The sequence below is a fragment of the Pipistrellus hanaki genome, assembly GCF_964339955.1.
Source record: "Pipistrellus hanaki genome assembly, chromosome: 1".
Lineage (NCBI taxonomy): Eukaryota > Metazoa > Chordata > Mammalia > Chiroptera > Vespertilionidae > Pipistrellus > Pipistrellus hanaki.
Window position 1 is genome coordinate 24,804,977 of NC_140503.1, and position 21,412 is coordinate 24,826,388.

The 21,412-nt window shown below is 48.6% G+C and overlaps 1 protein-coding gene across 6 annotated transcripts in view; it reads right to left on the reverse strand.

Moving 5' to 3' along the window:
* The window catches only part of SMOC1 (SPARC related modular calcium binding 1), a 137,458-nt gene that overhangs the window by 67,495 nt on the left and 48,551 nt on the right, over positions 1–21,412 (reverse strand). For all 6 annotated transcript variants that reach the window (XM_084893305.1, XM_084893302.1, XM_084893299.1 and 3 more), the window contains exons 2-3: positions 5,964–6,129; positions 4,430–4,542 (exon numbers count right to left, since the gene is read on the reverse strand). In XM_084893305.1, the coding sequence (XP_084749431.1) occupies positions 4,430–4,542; positions 5,964–6,129 (279 nt within the window). The remainder of the gene's footprint in view (positions 1–4,429; positions 4,543–5,963; positions 6,130–21,412) is intronic.

Here is a 21,412-nt window from a genome sequence, read left to right on the forward strand (position 1 = left end):
CTTTCCCTTATTGGCCATCTGTTATTGTGTAACCTGTTTGTTAATATCTCTGGCCCATTTTTCTACTAGAATTTTTTTCTTTCTGGTTTGTGAGAATTCTTTATATAATATTAGTCTTTTGTCACTAAGGCTAATAATATATATCATTTGCCTTTTAGTTTTGTTTCAGGTGTAATTTTTATGTTCAAAATTTTTAATTTGTATATATTTTCTTAACATTAAAGTATGTACTTTCAGGATTCTAATTGCTGACTTGTAAATTACTGAGTATTTGAAATATAACCAGTTGTACATGTATGATCCCATACACTGGCTACTTTATCATATGTCTTCATCTCTCTTCTGCATGTGAGATCTGTGAAGGCACAGGTCACGACATTTCTTGAATCCCCCATAGCAACCAGCGCATAGCTCAGAACATAGCAAAGCTCAAATTGTCTGAAATTAAAAAAATATTGTCTGGGATTTGCTTTGAAGCAATCTAATTTGGGGTGGAAGGCAAAAATGGGATAAGATGAAACAGAGCCAGCCACATGTCAATCATTGTTGAAGCTGGGTGATGGATACATGGAATTCATTATACTATTATTTCTATTTTTTTATATATATTTGAAATTTTCCATAATCAAAAGGATTTTTTAAAATGTTTGCTTGACTAGTCGGTCAACAGCATCAGAGAGGGGACTTCTAGAACAACAATAGGATATAAATTTCATTTATAACAAGGGACCCTTCTATAGCATAAAAAAGTTAAGATCACAGGCCTTGAAACTAGGCGGGCTGGGTACAAGTCCTTTCTAGGTTAGTGACTTTGAACCAGTTATTCAACCCCTCTGATGCTCATATTTCTGTTATAAATAGGGTATTAATAACTACCTCAAAAGGTCCTAATAAAGAATTATGAGTATAAAACTCACTGCCTAGCACCAAGTAGTACTCAATAAAGAGTTGCCATTGTTATTATCCCGTGATGCACAAGCTTGACATGCTCCAGCCACTTCCTGGTGGCTGTGATCCGATACATTTCTACTACAGCTCTGGTTTCTGTGAATCAGCTCGGGCATTGGGCAACTGCTTGGCAGAGAACTTGGTAGAACAGATGTCAGGAGCCGCGTTCCTGATACCCAGAAGAGAAAATAGATAAGGCCACCACAGAGGACAAAGACCACAGACCCCCGACCTTACTCAGCAGGTCACCAAAGAGCAGTAACTCCATGTTCCAATGATGCAATCAAGAACAAGGGTGATGTTGCCTGGCCAGTGTTGCTCAGTGGTTGATCGTTGACCCATGCATCAAGAGGTCATCAGTTCAATTCCTACTCAGGGCAAATATACTGGTTGCAGACTTGATCCCGATCACCCTGGCTTGGCTTTAATGGGGTTCAACAGGAGTCAGCTGATTGATGTTTCTCACTCATTAATGTTTGTCTCTCTCTCTCTCCCTCCCCTTTCCTCTCTCTAAAAATCAATAAAAACATATATATTTTTTGAAATTTTCAACAATAAAACTTAAAAAAGAAAAAGGGTGACGAAGCCCTGACAGCAGTGGGCCATTCGTAATTTTGATCCAACAAACTGGCATCACCTGAGGTCCCACTTCCAGAATTTGACTTCATGGTGTGGGATGTGGACTCGTATCAAGGCTTTAAAAAAATCTAATGTGCACCAGCCACTCTGCTGTGTGCACTAGGGTGGAGGGAAGAGGACAAGGGAAAACAAAGAAGAGAACAGAGATCATTGCATCCCAGATGGACCCCATTAGAGCCAAGCCAGTCATGTGGTCCCAAGCTGTGTCCCATGCCAGACAATCCTAGTCCCATTCAAGCCCCTTCCCTCCCTCTCTGAACTTCAAGAGTATGTTACTGTCGTAATTCACAGGTCTAACATGTTTTATTAACGCCAAGATACATGCTTATCAATGTTATAAAGAACAGGTAAGCAGCACAGCCATAGCTGATCTCTGGGTTTCAGTCTTAATAAACAAAAAAAAGTCCAGCCCAGTGCTGGTGGAGGTTTGGGGGAGGGAGAAAGCAATTTGTCCCTCGCCTTTTGGCAGCCCATCAGTGCGACTGACGCTCACTCAAAGAGGCAGCCTTGTTTTGTGAAGTTATTGCAGTGTCTTTGATCAAGGGGAAAAGCACATCCATTTCAATCACTGTAACGGGCCCGGCCGGCTGTCTGGCTGCCCGGCTGCCCACCGGGGTGACCAGCCGTGAGCCTGCAGACACATGGCAGTGCTTACCGTGTCAGACAAATGAGGGGTTCCTGAGTGCCTCCCCAACCTTTGCTGAACTTCAGGGGCCTCTCACTTAGCGATTCCGCCCTGACTAATCGGGCAGTTCCTCTCCCCGAAAACACCACCTGGTCCGGCCGGGCCTCGCCCGAACAAAAGCTGGCCAGCAGCTGTCTGTCACGCCGCAGCAAACACTTCAGAACCAGGAGGGCAGGGGTCAACCGCCCTCATAAGCAACACGCTCAGAATTACACAAGCCTAGAGAAAAGGGGGGAGGGGGGAAGAGATGCTGCCTCCTTCCTATGACCTTTACTCCATCTCGGCCCCAAACTCAGCGGAGAGAGGTCTGTTTTTCTACCCGGTATGTGAATTCTCAAATTCATATTCAAAGATTGCCTGCATTCTTTCCACTAGAATAAATACTGTAATAAAAAAAAAAAATTGAGGAGAGGGCTAATCAATTTTCAAACTTGGGGAGGTTCAACACAAGGTTTTAGTTTCCTTAAGCGACATCATTCATAACATCTTGGGGAGATGTGCGGAGCAGAGCCAGAGTGGAGATGGGGATGATGATGATAGATATTTATACAGCAGTTTATGTGTTTCAAGTGTTTTACACGCATTAACTCATGTAATCTTCAACACAACCTTATGAGGTAAGCTATAGTAATGCTTATTGATAGTAATAATAGTAGCATAATAATAAATATAATATATAATAGTAATTATCACTATGTATAACAATGGAGGTAATCTCCATTTTTCCCCTAAGGATAGTATGACCCAGAAAAGTTCAGTGGCTTGCCTGAGGGGCGGGGGCTGGGAGTCATGCTCAGGCAGTCTGGTACCCTAACCACAGCACTAGGAGCAGTGCGCTAACCACAGCACTAGATTGCCTTTTGCCAGTCCACACCTCAGAGTCCCTTTAAAGCTGCGGATTCAGAGAACAGCAGAGTGCGGAGGCCTCTGGAGCTGGAGAGAGCTGAGCTTGCATCCCAATTCCACCACTCTGTGCCGGGCTGTGGCTGCATCTTCTGTGAATGGAGATAACAGCACCTACCGCACAGGCCTGGAGTGAGGCTTCCGTGAGAACATGAGCCAAGGTCCGTGTTAATGCAGTGGCCCTCAGTCCTGGACGAACATTTGAATCCACTGGGAATTTCTGAAAATACGAGGCCCAACCCCACCACTCCCCACATTGTCTCCTAAGCTGGTGGTCAGTCTGAAAGCAGCCTTCCCCTGGGCCCAGCCCCGAAAGGAGACCTGAAACCATGGGCCCGAAAGCCAGCCCACACCCTCTGCCCAACCGGCTCAAAATTGCATGGGTGGTTGAAACCTCTGCCGGCTTTGCTTCCATCCATGTCCGCTCTCTTCCACAGGGAAAGTCAAGGCACCAGGACTATCCCCAACCCCCTGCTGGCTCACCCCTGCCCAGTGGCCTTCGCCACTCTCATGGACAGTGCCTTCATCCAGCCACCTCCCGCCCCACCTCCAGCCTAAACGCTTATGAAGGAGTAACCTGCTGTCCTATTGTCCCCTGCTGCCTGTTTGAGAAATAGTCTGAGCCAACATCAACACAGCCAGCGTTACTTTTACACAAAGCTCTGGCCAGAGCAGGATGAGAGGCAGGACTGCCTGAAAAGAAACTTTAAAATCTGTGTGCACACAGACACATGAGTGTATGCACATGCATGCACGCACGCAGGCACCACTCACTCACATATACATACACACACACAATATACTCCAAGCACCACAGAACACCTTGTACTCCAAGGGGTCCCTGCCTCACTGGGGGACTTGGGGGCAGGCAGGGGGTTGGGGTGGGGAGCAGAGAGCGGTAGCAATAAATAGTGAAGGGAATACCAGGGTTGCCCATGGAAACTGGCAAGGATAAGAAAAAATAATCAGCCTCCATTTGACAGAAGAGAAAAATGGAGAGGGCCAGCAAGGAGGACGGGGACCAAGCAATGCCAGTTTCCTGGCTCGGACTGGCACACGCCTTCTCAGCGCCCACTGCCAGCTGGCAAGGGGCAGTGCGGAGGGTCCAGGAGGGGGAGCGTAGGCACCAGAAGGTAGCGCAGAGGGTGTCAAAGAGCCTCAGCTGTTGCCCAGAGAGCCAAGACTCAGGGCGGCCCTCCCGTGCCTGGCACCTCGTCTCGGCCCCCGGCCAGAGAGACCGGGCCAAGGCCTCACCTGGGTAAAGGAGCCATCCTCGCTGCATTCCGGGACAAACACCGCCTCCTGCGGCTTCTTGGCCTGCTCCAGGGCCTGCGCCCGCTCCAAGCGACACTTGCTCTGGCCAGCGTCTGGAAGAGGAGAGGAGCGAGCAGATGTCACACTTTCCTTGGATCACGCGCAGGCGCCGTGCAAGCTCATGGCTGCCGGGCCTGGGAGCCTGAGCACCCCAAGGAATCTCTCGCATCCATCCGCACCACAATCCGGGGGAGCCCCACAGAACTGGCTCCTCTCGTGGCAGGCAGGGCCAGTGAGTGCATGGGCCCATCCTCCTTGTCAGCGCTCTTCTTAGCAAATCGGGGTTGTATTTATACCACATTCTATTTATTTTTTCTTCTAAGTGCCCCCCAAAACTCATTCCACTTCTCTTATTTTTCTCTGGGTTTATTAAAAAAAAAAACATGCAAGCTTGCTGAAACCGGTTTGGCTCAGTGGATAGAGAGTTGGCCTGCTAACTGAAGGGTACCGGGTTCGATTCCAGTCAAGGGCATGTACCTTGGTTGCAGGCACATCCCTAGTAGAGGGTGTGCAGGAGGCAGCTGATCGATGTTTCTCTCAGCGATGTTTCTAGCTCTCTATCCCTCTCCCTTCCTCTCTGTAAAAAATCAATAAAATATATTTTTTTAAGGGGGGGGGGGGGGAGGATCATGTTTTAAAAACAAACAAACAAAAAAAAAAAACATGCAAGCCCATGGAGCCTCCAAGACGTTTTCTAGTTCAAGAATGGCAAGCCCTTTCTTCGGGAAATCAGAGGCCCCGAGAGGCCTGCTCCGCCTCCCACAATTCCTATAATGGCTCCAAACAGCCCACAGTCACAAATCCAAATATCTGCAGGGGGGTAGGAAAGGGACATCAATTAGAGAAGCGTTCTGCTTGGAGACACCGTAGGGGGTGCTGAGGACTGTGACAGATCGGAGAGCAGGTTCCCCTTTGCAGGAGGTAGCTGCTGCTCAGCTCTAGCCGCGTGTTGCCTGGTGGGAGGGAACACAAACATGATATTCCCAGAGCTTCCAATTTCTTGTGAGAAGCACAAAAATCCAGAAATTTGATGTTGAATCTCCTAATTTTTAAATGTTGTCTCAAATGTTTTTAATATTTTGAAACAGGTGAGCAGACCAAAGAAAACACCAGAACTCTTGGCCAACAATTTGGAACCCCTGTTCAGAAGCCAGCAATAATGTCTCGCTATTTTTAAGCATCTCCATTTATAAAATAAAAATAAATAGCCCTGGCCACATGGCATCACATCCCTCTAAGCCCGAGCCAGTTTCAAAGACAGAAAAGTGCTCATTTCTTCAGGTAGAACCGTTCACTTCATATTCCCTGGTAGAAAGGGTAGAGGGATAGGATAGCAAACCAAATAAATAGACTCATTCTGAGATCCCCAACTCCCCACTACCACCACCACCACCCCCTGCTAAGGATGTATCATGCAGGAAGCTGTGGTGCCCAAGCACCTCTCCTCAACTGGGCAGAGATGTAAACAACTCACCTTTGCATCTGCCTCGATGTACCACACCCAGGGCTGGGTCTCTGCACTTGGCTCGCTGGTACTCGCACATGGACTCATAGGACCGGCCGTCGGAGGCACAGATGGGTTTGGGTTGGGTCCTAGAGCAGTGCAGGTTGCACTGAGGGTCACGGTCACTTATGAGAAACTAGATTGGAAAAAGTGAAAGGGTATAGAGGTTACTCTTGCGAGAAAATTAGGGACGAGCCCATGACTTACAATACTGATTTACTTAGCAAGTCCAGAATAAACCCGAAGTTAGTACTAGTAAACCCTGCTGTGGAAGGGAACTGAGCAGCCACAAAGTCTCACCAAGGAAGGCACCTGTGCTGGGTAATTCCCCCACAGGATCTATCTCATCAATCCTCACAACAACCCTAGGAAATAGAAACCGTCTATTTCGTAGATAAGGAGACGGAAGCTTAGAGAGAGGTAACTTGCCCAGAATTACAGAGCTGTAAGTGGTTCATTTGATGGGCCAGAAGTCAAATCAAAGCTTTTCCCACTGGGATATCCAGCCTTCCCATCCATGCAGGTCACGAGTCCTCTCTTTTGGTACCTCCCCAAATTAGGAACTCCCTAGCAATTCCATCTTTGGATAGTTTTGTTTATTGGAAAGTAATATTGAACCCCAAATCTATTACTCTTTCATTTCGGCCCACTGTTCTCTGGCAGAATACAAGGTACATGATTTTCTATGAGTAAGATTTTAAACATAACAATAATAATCAGCTTGGAAAATGCTGAGTCAAGCAGGTTTCTTTAGGACTTCTCAGACACCTTGGATACATTCTCATGCATTGTGAATCTCCAAGAGATACCAGTAAATTAAAGATTGCTGCAAATTGCCCTAGCCAGTTTGCCTCAGTAGATAGAGCATCGGCCTGCGGACTAAAGGATTCCAGGTTCTATTCTGGTCAAGGGGATGCAGACACATCCCCAGTAGGGAGTGTGCAAGAGGCAGCTGATCGATGCTTCTCTCTCATTGATGTTTCTAACTCTCTATCCCTCTCCCTTCCTCTCTGTAAAAAATCAATACAATATATTAAATTAAAAAAAAGATTGCTGCAAATTATGTTATTCTTCCCATTGAGCTGTGGAGTCTAATTCTCTCCCCATGAATCTGGGCTGGCCTCACTAACCTACCTACCCAATAAAATGCTGTGGCAGTGATGTCTGGGGATTTCCAAGCAAGTTCATACAAAGTCTTACCGCTTCCTCCCAGGCCTCTTGCAACACTCACTCTGGAGGAAACCAGCTGCCATGTAAGAAGCCTAACAACTTTGAGACGGCCATGCTATGAGGAAGCCCAAGCTACCATGTGGTGAAACCATGTGCAGGGAGAAATCCCCAGACAACCTAGGCCTGGAGACATGTGAGTGAAGCAACTTCTGAAGAGTCTACCCCCAGTTACTGTTTTATTGCAACTAAAAGAGATGAAAGGAAGTAACTGCGTGAGAGACCCCAAGAGAGAAGCCCAGCTGATCTCCATCAACCCACAGTACTGCGAGGGATAATAATAAATGGTTGTTTTAGCCATTTAGTTGAGTGGTAGTTTGTTCCATAGCAATAGGTAACCAGGAAGGGGCATTTATGATGATGCATCTCCCAAACTTATTCAACTATGAACCTTTATCAGTGAACCCCTGTGAACAGGAGGCCATACAATCTACAAGCTCCTTTGGAACAGCCCACCATTCCACAGCATGGGCCTTGAGAGCTGGGTCTCCTCTCATCCACCTTCATACAGCAGAGCTCTGGGCACACTGAAGGCTCTTCATCAGTGTGGGGCGAGGGAAGGGGTATCCCGCAATGCATGGCAATGTCATGAGCACACATCCGGCTGCAGTTGTGCTGGAGTTGACTGAATGATCACACCAAGATCACAGGGTACAGGGAAGGTGTGAACACAACCCCTGTTTCAGTATAACTGCAGGCCTTTGAGTGAAGCAAAAAGATGAGACTCGCTGAGCCTTTTTCAGAACAGCAGAGGGAGGTCCAGAGGCAGTGCCATTTCCTAAAGGAAGCACTGGAAACAGACGTCCCCTACTGGAAAGATTCCAAGAGAGCCCAAGCCTGTCCATGAATGCCCAACTGCCTCCCAGCTACAAACCCGGAGTAATATTGAGCCCCAAATCTATTACTCTTTCATTACTCTCTCCCACCCCAACCCACACCCCCGACCTCCTGCCTGCTGCTGGCTGCTCAGCATGGGGAGGAAGAGCTGAGGGCTGACAGCACCACACAGGCTTCGTCAGGTGGATGTGCATCGTGGCTCTCCCTTCAGAGGCCCTGAGCTCCACACTCAGAGGTTCAACCTAAGTCTTGCCCAGAGCCCCAAATGAAATGTCCTGAGCGTGTTTCATGATAGCGCCTAGTGCTCTAGGATAAAGATCAATAATATATCCAGTCACATCCAGAGGAAGCCTGCCACCTCCCAGGCAGGCACACAGAGGAGGGATGAGCTGATAGGACAGCAGGAGGGGGCATACAACCGCCAGCCTCAATTCCCCTCAGGTTGCCCACACTTAAAACCTGGTGTCCTACTGCCCTTGGGGACTTTCACATGCTTTTCTGTCCTGTAGAAATCTAACCCAAGGCCCCTCTCTGGCCTCAGCACTTCCCGTTCTGTCCCCTCCTTGCTGGCTGCTGGTCAGGCACTGGCCTGCGTTTTCCCCAGAGGAGCCACACTGGTTCCAACTCCAGGCCTTCATACACACTGCTCCTGCTCCCCTCTCTCCCACCCCTGCTTCAGACCTCAACTCACGTCACCTCCTCTGGGAGGCCTTCCCTAACTCTCACAGGTGAGGATGGACCCCCTGTATAACCTCTCACACCTCACTTTTCCTTCATGGCTCTTAACACAGTTTGTGTGATGCATTGATTATGTGCTTTGACAAACAATGGAAGCACCAACTCAGAACATGACGAGGATACTGTCTGTTCTGCCTGTGAACACATTCCCATCATCAGAGCCTTCTGGGCATGCCATTCTTGTGCGAAGAAGCATCCCTGTCATGGCGTTTCCCACGTGGCATTAGCTCAGAAGAAGCTGTTGCAGGTGACAGGCTTGGCCTCCCAGGCTCCCGCCCCTCTCCCCCCGGCACCCCCACCAGGATCCCTGGGCCTCTTCTCCATCCTCACACTCTAAGCTTTCCCCCTCCCTCCCGAGTTACATGGTGGGCAGCAGTGGGCACAGCTTCCTGCCTTGGCTCCACCCCAGAACTTAAGTTACCTTGAGGCTGAGAGGTGTGTCTCTCCCACCCCAATCCCGGCCCCTCTGCCACTACAGCCCCCACCCTCCAACCGACTGTGTGTCAGGGAAAGCGTGGGACCCAAAGGTCCAGCTGAACACGGCACAGAACACAGGAGGCTGCAGACAGCAAAGCTGGCCTCCCTTCCTCTTTCAGGATGGCTCCCTGAGTCCCATTCCTGATCTGTCTGCCACCTAGAATACAGCCAGACCTGGCTCCGTCATTCTCCCTGGTGAGCAGCCGACGCCGGGCCAGACGGCGGGACCCACTGTCCTCACGCACAAGGCTGGCCAAGAGCAGGTTAGGGCACTGCTGTCGTCACACCACTCGCTCCTTGTCCGTGAAGTCAGGGCTATTTACATGAAACAACGCACTGATTCTTAAGAGCTATTTGTTAGGTTATTGGCCACGTGAATCAGCAGGAGCAAAGGAACAACATGCCCTCTGTTTTCATGATCACACGAGGACGGAAATATACGTACCTTCCAACGCCTGGGAAAACCAAGGGACCCATCCTTAGTCACAGGGATCTGGTAACCAGACCTGAAGTCTGAAGAGTAATTCTAATAAAAGCTGATAATTATATATTACTTATAATATGCTAACAATTTAATCTTCATAATCACCCTCTGAGGCAGGGTATGTTATGATCTTCATTTTACAGATAAAAAAACTGAACCCCAGAGGGGTTAGGCAACTTCTCCAAGATTACACAGTATGTACATGTCCATGCTGGGATTGGTATCCAAGGCCTAGCTCCAGAACCCTGCTTCTAACCACTAACCCACTCTGCCTTTCATTATGACAGAGTGACACAGCTAAAAACAACTCTGGCCCAACTGCAAAACTGATTCACAAAATCAAAAACTGTTCGTCAAGAACCTACTGTGTGCCAGACCCTAACCTGAAGGTCTAGATAGGACAGCCCTGCCCACTTTAAGCCTAGTGTGAGAACCTCCTCATAGGGGTCTTGTTCGCCTTAAAAACAAACAAACAGAAATCAAAAAAGACAGTTTCTCTTCATACTTCAGGAGGTTACCTTATGGTCTCCTCCTCAGCTCACAGGGGATGTCAGCTGCAGGCGTCACCATGGCATTGAACTACAGGCCATAAATTCGGTTTGGAAACGGCCTTCGCTGGGCCAAAATAGGCACCACATAGACGCCAGAAACCAGCTTAATAACTAGGGGAACACTCTGTCTACAGCAGACAGGTTAAAGAGCTTCAGAAGAAGCTCCACCTGCCTCACACATGGACATCCTTCCGGCTTCAGAAGAGCTCCCAAGAGGTCCCAGCTGGAAATTACTGATCCCTGAGGCCAAGTGAAAAAGTTCCGGGACAGCACAGGGCTCTTGCTAAAGACCATCTTCAATCAACTGTGGCATCTTGTTTTCGACTGTCTTAGAAACTGTGTGTGTTTGTGATTGTTTAAAAAAAAAAAAAAGAAGCAATGAGTTCTATAAAATGGAGTTTGGGTAGGATGACTATGCCCTCATAATTATCCTATCAAAACCTCCAGGGCCCCAGGGGGATTACCGTGGGTCCACAAACACTACCGTGTTTCCCCGAAAATAAGGCATCCTCCGAAAATAAGACCTAGTGCATGGAAAGATAAGACATCCCCTGAAAATAAGACCTAGCGCGACTTTGGGAGAAAAAATTAATATAAGACACTGTCTTATTTTGGGGGAAACAGGGTACTTATTTAGCCACCCATTCATCTACTTTTGCATTCAACAAGAGAGTACTGTGAAGAGCCCAGCACTGCAGGAGGAGTGGGAAGCAGACCAATACCAACACTGTCCTGCCCTCAATGAGCTTGCACTCTAGGGCAGACACACAAACAAGACGACATGGCAAAGGAACAGGACACTGAAGGACAAGAGAGGATTTAGTCCTAAGGTCTCTGCAATGCTACAAAGCCACACAGTCCTCAGAACTTCCTGTGGGGATGGCCATGTCCTACGTCTGGGCTGTCCACATGGTAGCCACAAACCACACATGGCCATTAAGAACTAAACTTGGCTACTGCAACCGAGGGACTAAATTCTTAATTGCATTTAATTTTAGTTAACTTAAATTTGCACAGCCATATGTGGCCAATGGCTACCATATTCAAAAGCACAGTTTGAGAGGGGAAAGGAGATAGGCCAACACTGGAATTTCAGATTGGATTGAGGGGGTTAGAGGGGGAGGAGGAAGAAGCAGATTGTGATGATAATTTCCACATCCTGAAACTGGACATGAAATCAGCTCATTGCTTATGGGTCAACAGCAGGACAGCTCAAGAGCTCTTCATAGTTCACCTGAAGCCGCAAGATAGATGTTTCCCTCTCTTCTGCAGGACCCAGGAGGTACGGGCTAGAAGTCTCCAGCACCAGCGTGTGGCCTGGGTCAGTCCTCTCAGCACACAGACAAAACTCAGTCTGAGTCACCCTGCGAGAATGGAGCCTCCGAGCCACTGAAGTCTGATGTGGGCTCAAAAGCAACTGCAGTTGGTGGAAATTTTTGGTGTTGGGCAGAGGCGAGCTGTCTCCCCAGTGAGGCAAACGCTGAGCCATTTCCCTCTGGGAGGAAATAGTATTTTCATTAAAATCCTCACATACATTCCCTTCCCTCTGCCTAACCAAAAGACAACAAAAACAAAATAATTATGTTAAACATGATTGCGTAATAAGAAAGCCAAACAAAAGGGGCTGGAACAACTGTGCATTTGCAAGCTTCTCCCCCCCTCTCTCCTCTTGGGGAGTGAATGATTCCAAAGCAAACACACATTTTGTGGTCTGCTCACATTTGTAAAGTAGGACAAGCACTTGAAATACATATAAATAATCCATCCTTCCTACTGTAGTAGCAAGCTACCAACGGGGGGAATCCTTCACCATAGAAGAGATGGGGATAAAGGAAATCAATGTTAGGCCAACAATCCCTTCTGCCTGAAAGGCACACACGCCAGTCTGGGCCCTGCAGCCTCCAGCAGAGCAGAATGCAAACCCTGCCACAGCTTTTGCTCAGAGACCACTCCAATACCACAAGCTGTGTTAGGTTTGACGGACTGCCAAGTTTCCATGACAATGTAGGGAACAACAAAAGCAGCCTAAGGTTCCATCTCGGAGACGTTTGATTCTTTGCAGTATGGAGTTGGTTTCACGGTCTTCACTTCCACCTGTACCATGCTGACTTAACCTGTGTCTAAAATTCTACACGGGCATTTTTCTGGTAACATGCGCTATCTCTGCATGTTTCCCAGGAGTAGAAGTTGGTGTAGGAACCATAATAAGCAACCGGGGCACTGGCCCATCACTGTGAGACAGCCACAATTTGTAGTAGCAAGTAGCCTTCCTCTTTATGATATCAGACTCAAAAACCACAGACCAAACTCAACTAATTTGAGGGTTTTTTGTTAACAAACTCATATATAACACAGCTTTAGGGACTCACTTAGCTATTGCTGCAAAACAAACCAACCCTAAACGTAATGGTGTCAAACAACAATTTGTGATTTCTCTCAATTCTACAGGTTGGCTGGGCTCAGCTGGGAGCTTCTTCGGCTCCACGTGGTATCTGCTGAGATTACACTTGGCTGCATTCAGCTGGGAGCTTGGCTGGGGCTGAAACATCCACGAAGACTTCCCCCTCTGGCTCAGTTGTGGTGGTGGAAATGGCTGGGGGTCCAGCAGGGCCTCTTTCTCCAGCTGGCTTCCCTCTCATCCATGATGACTTTATTCAGTCCTTTATCTTTTGCCGAGATGTTTGACTCTTTGCCCCCAACCTTTCTTCCTCAGTCAAATTCAGATTCCATACAACCACCGAGGTTACCATCCTAAAAAGCAAATGCTTTCATGTTTTAAACACCACCGCTAGCTTCCTTGAACCTGCAGCTGTATTGTGCTCATACTTCTATCAAAGCCTCAACATGTGACATTATCATTCATGTGTTTGCATGTCTAGGAAAGACTCTCTTATTCCTCTTTCTATACACTGGGCCTCACCCTGCCTGATCAACAGCAGTTGTTCAATACCTATTTGAAGAATGAATGGGTGGCTATCAATCCTTACCTAACATATATCCTAGATAAGAAACTCCTTTTTGAGTCACTTACTAAGAAAAGAGATATTTTTTGTCCAAATACCACCAAAAGCTTAAAGCTCTCCAATGCAGTAAGGAAAGCAGGTTGTTCCTTTTTTCCTTCCAAGAAACATCTATTAGATAAGGGAAACCATAAACACCCTATTTTCCCCTTGAAGTAAAGCCATTGAAGAGAATGTACCAAAGTGGCTGAGACAGTATCCATACATCATGCACGTCGTCACTAAGTCACCATGGAATTCCCTCCGGAGGAGGCCGGCTTAGCCTGAGAGCCACCTCCCACAGCCTGCAGGGAGCCTTCCCACCACCCTGCAGACAAGTCTTGTCACCCATCAGTCAGGCAGTAATCTGAGATGCCCAGGCTGGCTGAACTGAACTGAACTGAGTATAATTTAACAGCCAATGGGATTAGCACTCTGGTTTTTCTGACAGCTACCATACGCATGCACTCCAGTAAGAACAACAGCCAGATAATAAAATAGATTCATTTATATGTCAGATTTTTCACACACTGAATTCATTTTTTTCCCACAGAATTAAGATTTGTAAATAACAGTGGGCTTCCCAGCTCCGTCCACAAATGCCTGTTTGGAAGGAATGGGGAGGAGAACGTGTGCCTGCTGAGTAGGGAGCAGTCACAGTAAAGGATCCTGGTGCCTGGGCCCTCAGTGGGGCAGAATACCTCAGCCCCACTGCCCTGTCCTGCCTGCCTCCAGGCCTGGCACATGGTGGTCGCTCCTGTTCACCCTTCTGATCTCAGAGCACATTCGGCTTCCTTGGGATGTTTACTTCCCAAAGAGGCAGGGACTCCTGTGAGGAGCCAGCACACACCCTCTGCTTCCCCCTGTGGCCTTTGTCACACTTGTAATTATAGGGCTAATTGTTCCATTATGCTTTTTGCTCTTCCTCCTCACTAATCCATGAACTCCCTGAGGCAGGAACCAAGATCCACTGGTGCCACACTGCTGGGTCCCCAGTGCCCAGCAGGGCCTTGCCCAAAGGGGTGCTTGACCAGTATTGACTGAAAGGAGGAGGAGGAGGAGAAACTGAGGCTCAGCCAGGTTGAGCGAGCAAGTGGTAGAGCACACCTTCGGCCTGCCTGTGAGGCCCAGGTTCTTCCATCATTAGGCTGAAGCTCTATCTACTGAGCCAAACCAGCTAGGGCCCAGCTCAAGTTTTTAAACTCAGGCACTACAAAGCATTTCTGGGAGGTAACTCCGCTATTGAAAGGGGGGAGGGGGGGTGAAGGGGGGGAGGGAGAGACACTCCTGGAGCCTGCACCTGGAACAAAAAAGAGAGAGCACATTCCAGACATCAGCCTCTTACTCTCCCACCAGGGACCAGCCGCCTCTGGGCACTTGCTTCCTCGTCTGCAAAACTCTGTCACTTGCTTCCTCGTCTGCAAAAGCAAACCGTGGCCTTTTCCTCCGGGGCCGCCCCTTTAGGAACGGAGAGCGGTTTCCCCTTAAACCATCACTCACCCAGCCACTATCTAATCCATCATCCGCACTGAGAACCCACACCCCTGCTCCTGCCAGCTCGCCCTCACCCTCCCCTGACCCCGCAGCCACTGCATTTACACAGGTGCAAAGGGGCGGCCGGCGGGGCTGGAGCGGGGCTCCTGAAGATGGAGGAGGGCAGATAAGGGAGGTCAGAGGGAAGGCGCGGCCTGTACCACAGGGCTCTGCTCTTCTTCCACACACCTCCTCGGCCGGCCTGACAACAGCACGCCCGCCCGATTAAAGGGCTTTTCACGCCGCTGAGGGAAAGCAGACGGCCCCCTCCAGCTGTTCGGCAGCTGGAACCACTTCTGTTGTTTTAGCCAGGAGAGGCCTGACCTTCGTCACCCTTCCCATCCCCTCCCCAAGGGAGGAATTTAGTGGCCACCTACCCCATCCACCCAGCTCTCCTCCTCCGCTGGGCCCCCCACAACCACGGGGATGACAGGTCAGGGCCCGGGGAGAGGCTGTCTTACTCCAGGTGCCGTTCTGGGGAGGGGGGGAGGTGTGGTTATGGAGTGGGTTAGACAAAGCAGCTGGGACCCTGGACTGAAACTCACACAGACCCCCATCCATGTCTGTGCCAGTCCATTAGAAAGGAGGGTGCAGATAAAGTGTGGGCTAGGGCTCAGGTCATCAGACTTCCAAAATATGAAGCATTATCCTGAGTGAAAGGAGCCAGGCTCAAAAGGCTACACACGGATGATTCCATTTGTAAGTGACAGTCTGGAAAAGCCAACACTATATGGAGAGAAATCAGACCAGTGACTGCCAGGGGCGAAGCATGATAGTATGGGGGCGGGGGGGGGGGGGGAGACACACAGGGGGTGTTCTCTATCTTGATTATGACAGTGGTTATAAAACTATATAAAGCTGTTAAAATTCATGAAAGTGTACACTTAAAAAAGGGTGAATTATACGGCATGTAAATCATATATCAATAAACAAAACAGAGAAACGCATAACACTCGCGAAAAATAATTCCAAAGAATGTTTGTTTTGAACAGCAGACCTCCCATAGGTCCTCAGAGAGGTTTCTGGAGATTTCTCTGCCCACCCCCGTCAATTACCAGGCATCGTGCTAGGTGCCGTGGGGGTTACAAAAATAAACAACGGAGGCTCTGCCCCCCAGAGCTTGAGGCAGGGACTGACATGTGTACAGTTAACTCCATAGGGACCACATGTTCAAAACCAGCAACGAGGATGCAAAGCCTAAGTCACAAACAGACAAACATTTGAAAATGGGATGCCAGGAAGTCTGAGATGGGAGGTGGCTAACTCTTTAAAAATTGAAGGGGAGGAGAGGGGAGGGGAAGGGAGGGTCTTGGGTTCCCCAGGGCTGTGCTGAGTGCTGGGACAGAGCAGCTGGCCCTGCATCCTGTAGGGTCAGAGTGAGAGGTTAATGCAGACTGGATGGACCAGGACTTCTCTGAGAACCATAAACTGGTCCATAAAGGATCTCCATGGGCAGAAAGGGACGACTGAAGGGCATCCTAAGCCAGTGGTAGGCAAACTGCAGCTCTCGAACAACATGCTGCTCTTTGGCCCCTTGAGTTTTTAGCAAAGGTCAGCTTAGGAGCACCCTAATTAAGCTAATAACAATGTACCTACCTATATAGTTTATGTTTAAAAAATGTGGCTCTCAAAAGAAATTTCAATGGTTGTACTGTTGAGATTTGGCTCTGTTGGCTAATGAGTGTGCTGACCACTGTCCTAAGCAACCGCAGCAGGTATACTGAAGTAAAGAAGCATACTCATTTCCGAAGAGAGTTTAGATATGACCATTTAAGGAGAAAATAAGGCTCGAGGGCTAGCCTGGGAGTGAGATCACGGAGGATCTTGAGCATTCCCAGTTGTCTTTTTTTTTTTATTAAAAGACCTGGAAGCCAGCAGAGGAAGTAGAAGACAAGATCAGACCTGAACTTAAAAATCTCTGGCAGGAGCATGAAAGTCAACAGAGCGGCCGCTCGGAGGCCACGCAGCTGAATGCAGCGCAGGAGGAGTGGAGAAGGGGGACCTGGGCCAGGGCAGTGGCCGGCTGAGGCCGTTGGGTGAGACAAAAGCACCAAGAACCAAACAGCCACCTGCAGGGCGTGGGGCAGCTGCCGGGGGCGGTGGCCTGCGTTCTCAGCACAGCTTGCAGGATGCTCACGAGGCTGGGGAGGGATGGGCGGGATGCCACACGCATGTTGGCAAGGAAGAAGAAATGGAGGGCACGTTGAAATGAAAATATTTCTTTGAAACAAAACAAACAGAACTGGAACAGACTCATAGACACAGAGAGCGAACTGGGGGTTGCCAGAGGGGAGGGGGGTTAGGGGACCGGGTGAAAGAGGTGAAGGGATTAAGATGTAAGATTGGGAGTTACACAATAACCATGGAAAGTAAGTAAAGCATACGAAATATGGTCAATAATGTTGTAATAACCACTAGTATGTATGGTGCCAGTTGGGAACTGAACTATGGAGGGGAACACTATGTAAAGTAGATGGTTGTCTGCCCGCGAAGCTGTACATCTGAAACCAATGGCAAAATAAAATGGAAAGAAAGAATGTCTAACTTTAAAATATAGATGTCTTTGACTAAGTGGAGTCCTTCAGCTTAAAAACTATTGAGGTTTCAGTCTTCTTTGCTCACCAGCAGGGCGTCAGGCGAAAGCACCTGTTTTGTTTCCTGCATGCAGTCCCGTCACTAACTACGAGGCAACAGAACTCTCCATCGAGGGCCACTTACCCATCCCACCTCCCACCCCTCAAACTCTGCCACCACGGTAAATAAAAACTCCTCCCACCCCACCTCAAATACACAGTGTGCTGCCCTAGCAGGTTTGGCTCAGTGGATAGAGCCATCGGCCTGTGGACTGAGAGGTCCCAGGTTCAATTCCGGTCAAGGACATGTACCTTGGTTGCAGGCACATCTCCAGTGGGATGGGGAGGGGGGGGGGGGCGGTGCAGGAGGCAGCTGATCAATATTTCTATCTCATCGATGTTTCTAACTCTCCCTCTCTCTTCCTCTCTGTAAAAAATCAATAAAATATATATTTTAAAAATACACAGTATGCTCTCCAGGACCCAGTTCTTCAGTTCTCTCAGCCCACCAGCACTGGGGGGAAAGGTCAAGTTGATGGTATTAACAAGAAACAGCACAGTGGCCTTGTATTTGGGGTGTATTTAAGAGATGTTGGGTTACAAGGGGGAACTCAGAAGGAGTTCAAAGCAAAGAGAACAGGGAAGGTGTTCTTTAGTACCTGTTTGGATGTGCCCTTCAGCCCAATGACACCCTGGTTATAAGGATTTTCTGAATTAGCACTCTCTCTCCACCCGGGCTAGTGGCTCCTTCCAAGGTTACCCTGAACTCTCCCACAGGCTCCGCCCAGGACATGCTCCAACGGGGTATTGCTAAGATTGGAATTCTTTAGCATGTCACTGAGCATCCTGGCTAGTGGTGATGGGGCCAGAGATTATTGCTGCACACCCTGGCCCTGCCCCCGCCATACTCTGTCCAACCACCACTAGTAGCAGTTCAGATCAGTTCATGCCCAGCGACAGGTGACATGTGACATTCTAACTGGGAGGGTGAGTGAGGAGATTGCTCAGGAATGGGACTAATGACTTGTAGGAGGGATGTCTGGGGTTGGTCCTGACTCGGCTGGGTGCTAGCGGTGACTTACCCCCTGTGGCTAGAAGGGCAAGGTCCCAACCCAGAATTGTTTTCACAGGAACTTGGTGAGATTCCGGGCAAATGAGGAGGTACGGCATCTGAAAAGGTGCTTGAGAGGCTCGAGACCACTTTGAGAGATTCTAGGCACACGGAGAACTATCTCGGGGCTTAGGTGACAGAGACACAGAAACGAGGCAGGTCCTTCTCCCCACCTCTGCATGATACCTAGCCCTGCCCTGGCAGCAGCAGCAACAGCTTTGGCGGCAGCGGGAGACAGTTCCATTGGCCCAGACTCGGTGTTCTCATGATGAGCATTGCCAGCAACGAGGTTCCTCTGGACACGGGGGAAACGATGACTAGCTTGTGGAAATATTTAAAGCACCCCAAAGTAAGGGCTCAGGGGGACTGCTATTTGAGCAGATGAGTCATTGTAACTTGGGAGTAAAGGTAAATGTGGTACCATTTTGTAATCACAGAAAGAAGAGGTTCGGAAATACCAGTTCCAAGAACAGATGCTAATGGGTGTGCAGGCCTACACAGCAGGCTGTGGGAGGCAAGACAAGCAGTCCCCAAATCAGGAAGAGTTTGCAAAGGCCAACCAAAGATCTGGAGATCAACTTTCCAATATGGGGATATCGGACATGGTTGTCAGGCTCCAGGGCTGGTCAACAAAATGCGAGAGGAACTCACAATGTGGCTGAAATGAAGCTAATCACACTTGGCCCAGAGTAGGGTGGAGACTCTGAGGGGGTAGGAGTTGGACAGCTCCTCCCCCATCCCCATAGAAAGGGCCAGTCATGAATCTGTTCATGAACTGAGGCATGCGTGTGTTCACTGTATGGACAGCCGCACATCCGTGTGCACGCACACACTCGCAAGTATTGTTTGGGAGGCGCAATCACTAGCCCTTGTTCAAGAATATAAGGTCAGCCCTGTCCAGTATTGCTCAGTGGTTACAGTATCAGCCCACACACTGAATGGTCTCTGGCTCTATTCCAGGTCAAGGGCATGTACCTGGGTTGTGGTTTGTTCCCTGCCCCCAGTCAGGGTATGTGCAGGAGGCAACCAGTCAATATGTCTCTCTCATATTGTTTCTCTCTCCCTCCCTTCCCTTCTTCCCTATCTACCTACCACTCTCTTTAAAAGGCAATGGGGAAAATATCCTCAGGTGAGGACTTAAAAAATAATAATAATACAGGGTCAAGCACTTTGAAGGAGAAAGCTGGTAGCTAAGTTACTGGCAAGAAAAGAAAAAAAGAAAAGAAAAAAAGGCACCGAAGTCTTTGTCTTCCTCTCTGCCCTCACAGATGCAAGTCCTTGGGCACCAAAGTATGTTTCCAAACAAGGTGAATGGAGACTCCATTTGGTAAACCTCACAACACCCAGAGACACCATGACCATACACTGCTAGTGCCTCCACAGCAGGCCAGCTGTGCCAGGTGAGCCCTCAGCCTCAGCCTGCTCCCTGCCCCCACCCTCGCACCAACAGCCACAGCATCTGGGTGACCACAAGGTTCCAAAGCCCCTTCAGGACTGAGCCCCTCAACAGAAAGACAGACTCGCATCTTGGCCAAGACTTCTTTCTTATCTCGCTAGGAGGGCTGCCGTTAGCCTCACCAGTCCACCCCTCGGGATTCTCAGTGCTGCTGCAGTTGCTTATCTGACCTTAGAAGATACTTGTCCGCTCACATATTTTGCAGTGAGTCCTTCAGCTGCTACCAGTTACTGCTCCTCTTATCAACACACAGCGGCCCAAAACAGCCTCACCACAGCCCAACCACGATAAAAAAAAATATAAATAAATAAATAAATAAAAATGTCCAGAATTTAAACACAATAGGAAGAAGAGACAGGAGAAATTCACCTTCCCCAGACTCTAGGAATGAAGTCATGGACCCATCATAACTAGAGAAATTGGTATACTTTCAATGCCATCGGATTATCACGAAGGCAGATGTCATTTTAATGCCTATTTCATTTGGGCAAGACACTGTGGCGTGTATATAAACAGAGGCTCATCTTCCTATCCACTTACTCAGAGGGGCAATTTACATGGACAAGGGGTATAACAGAGGAAGAGATGCTTTATCCGTAGCACTTGAGGAAACTCCCTCCCCTACAGCACTACGCCCCGGGGATGGACGTTGGGCAAGTAGAGTCTAAAACAAATGGAAGAGGAAATCCCAGTCTTGCTATGTCTTTGAATTGTGTTAGGGCTGTGTGTGCTTAGACTGTGTTTCCTTTGATTGCCATTTCCACTGTCATCTTGAGATCCTGCTGTGCTGGAGGTTGACTTCCGATCATGAAACAGAGCATAAGCATTCATGCCTCTGAGTGTGTGAGCACGCGCGCGCCACACACACACACACACACACACACACACACACATACCTACTGACAAAATAGAAGAAGAAATAGTTTGGCCCAGGTGGGACTGCCGTGTGCCATAAAAGCTGGTGCTGTCAGCCCATCTCAGGCTGAAAATCCCCACTGCGTCGCACAGACAAGGATTAATTACTGCTGTCCAGAGCCCAGGCTCATGTCTTACTTCACACAGTGTGAGGCTGTTCTGGGCAGGAGGGAAATCCTGTAGACCCAAACTGGGTCAAGGAAAAGTAAATAGAAAGAACCATGTCAAATCCTACAGACAGGAATGGGAGGTTAGTGGAAAACCAAAGCTAGCCCACTCCCAAGGCAGAGACAAAATGGTCCTTCCATTTCCCAACCTTTTTAGTTCCTGGACACAGACAGTCTTTTTTTTAAAGATAAAAATCTGTGTTTGACTTTTGAGGATCTTTTTCTTCTTTGCCAGGCCATATTTGCCAAGCACACCCTTCAAGCCATATTTCCCTTGAACACTAGAGCTGATTGAGAGGACACCTACTCTGCAGCAGCTCCCATTTGGGAAGCAAACGAGACAAGCGGACA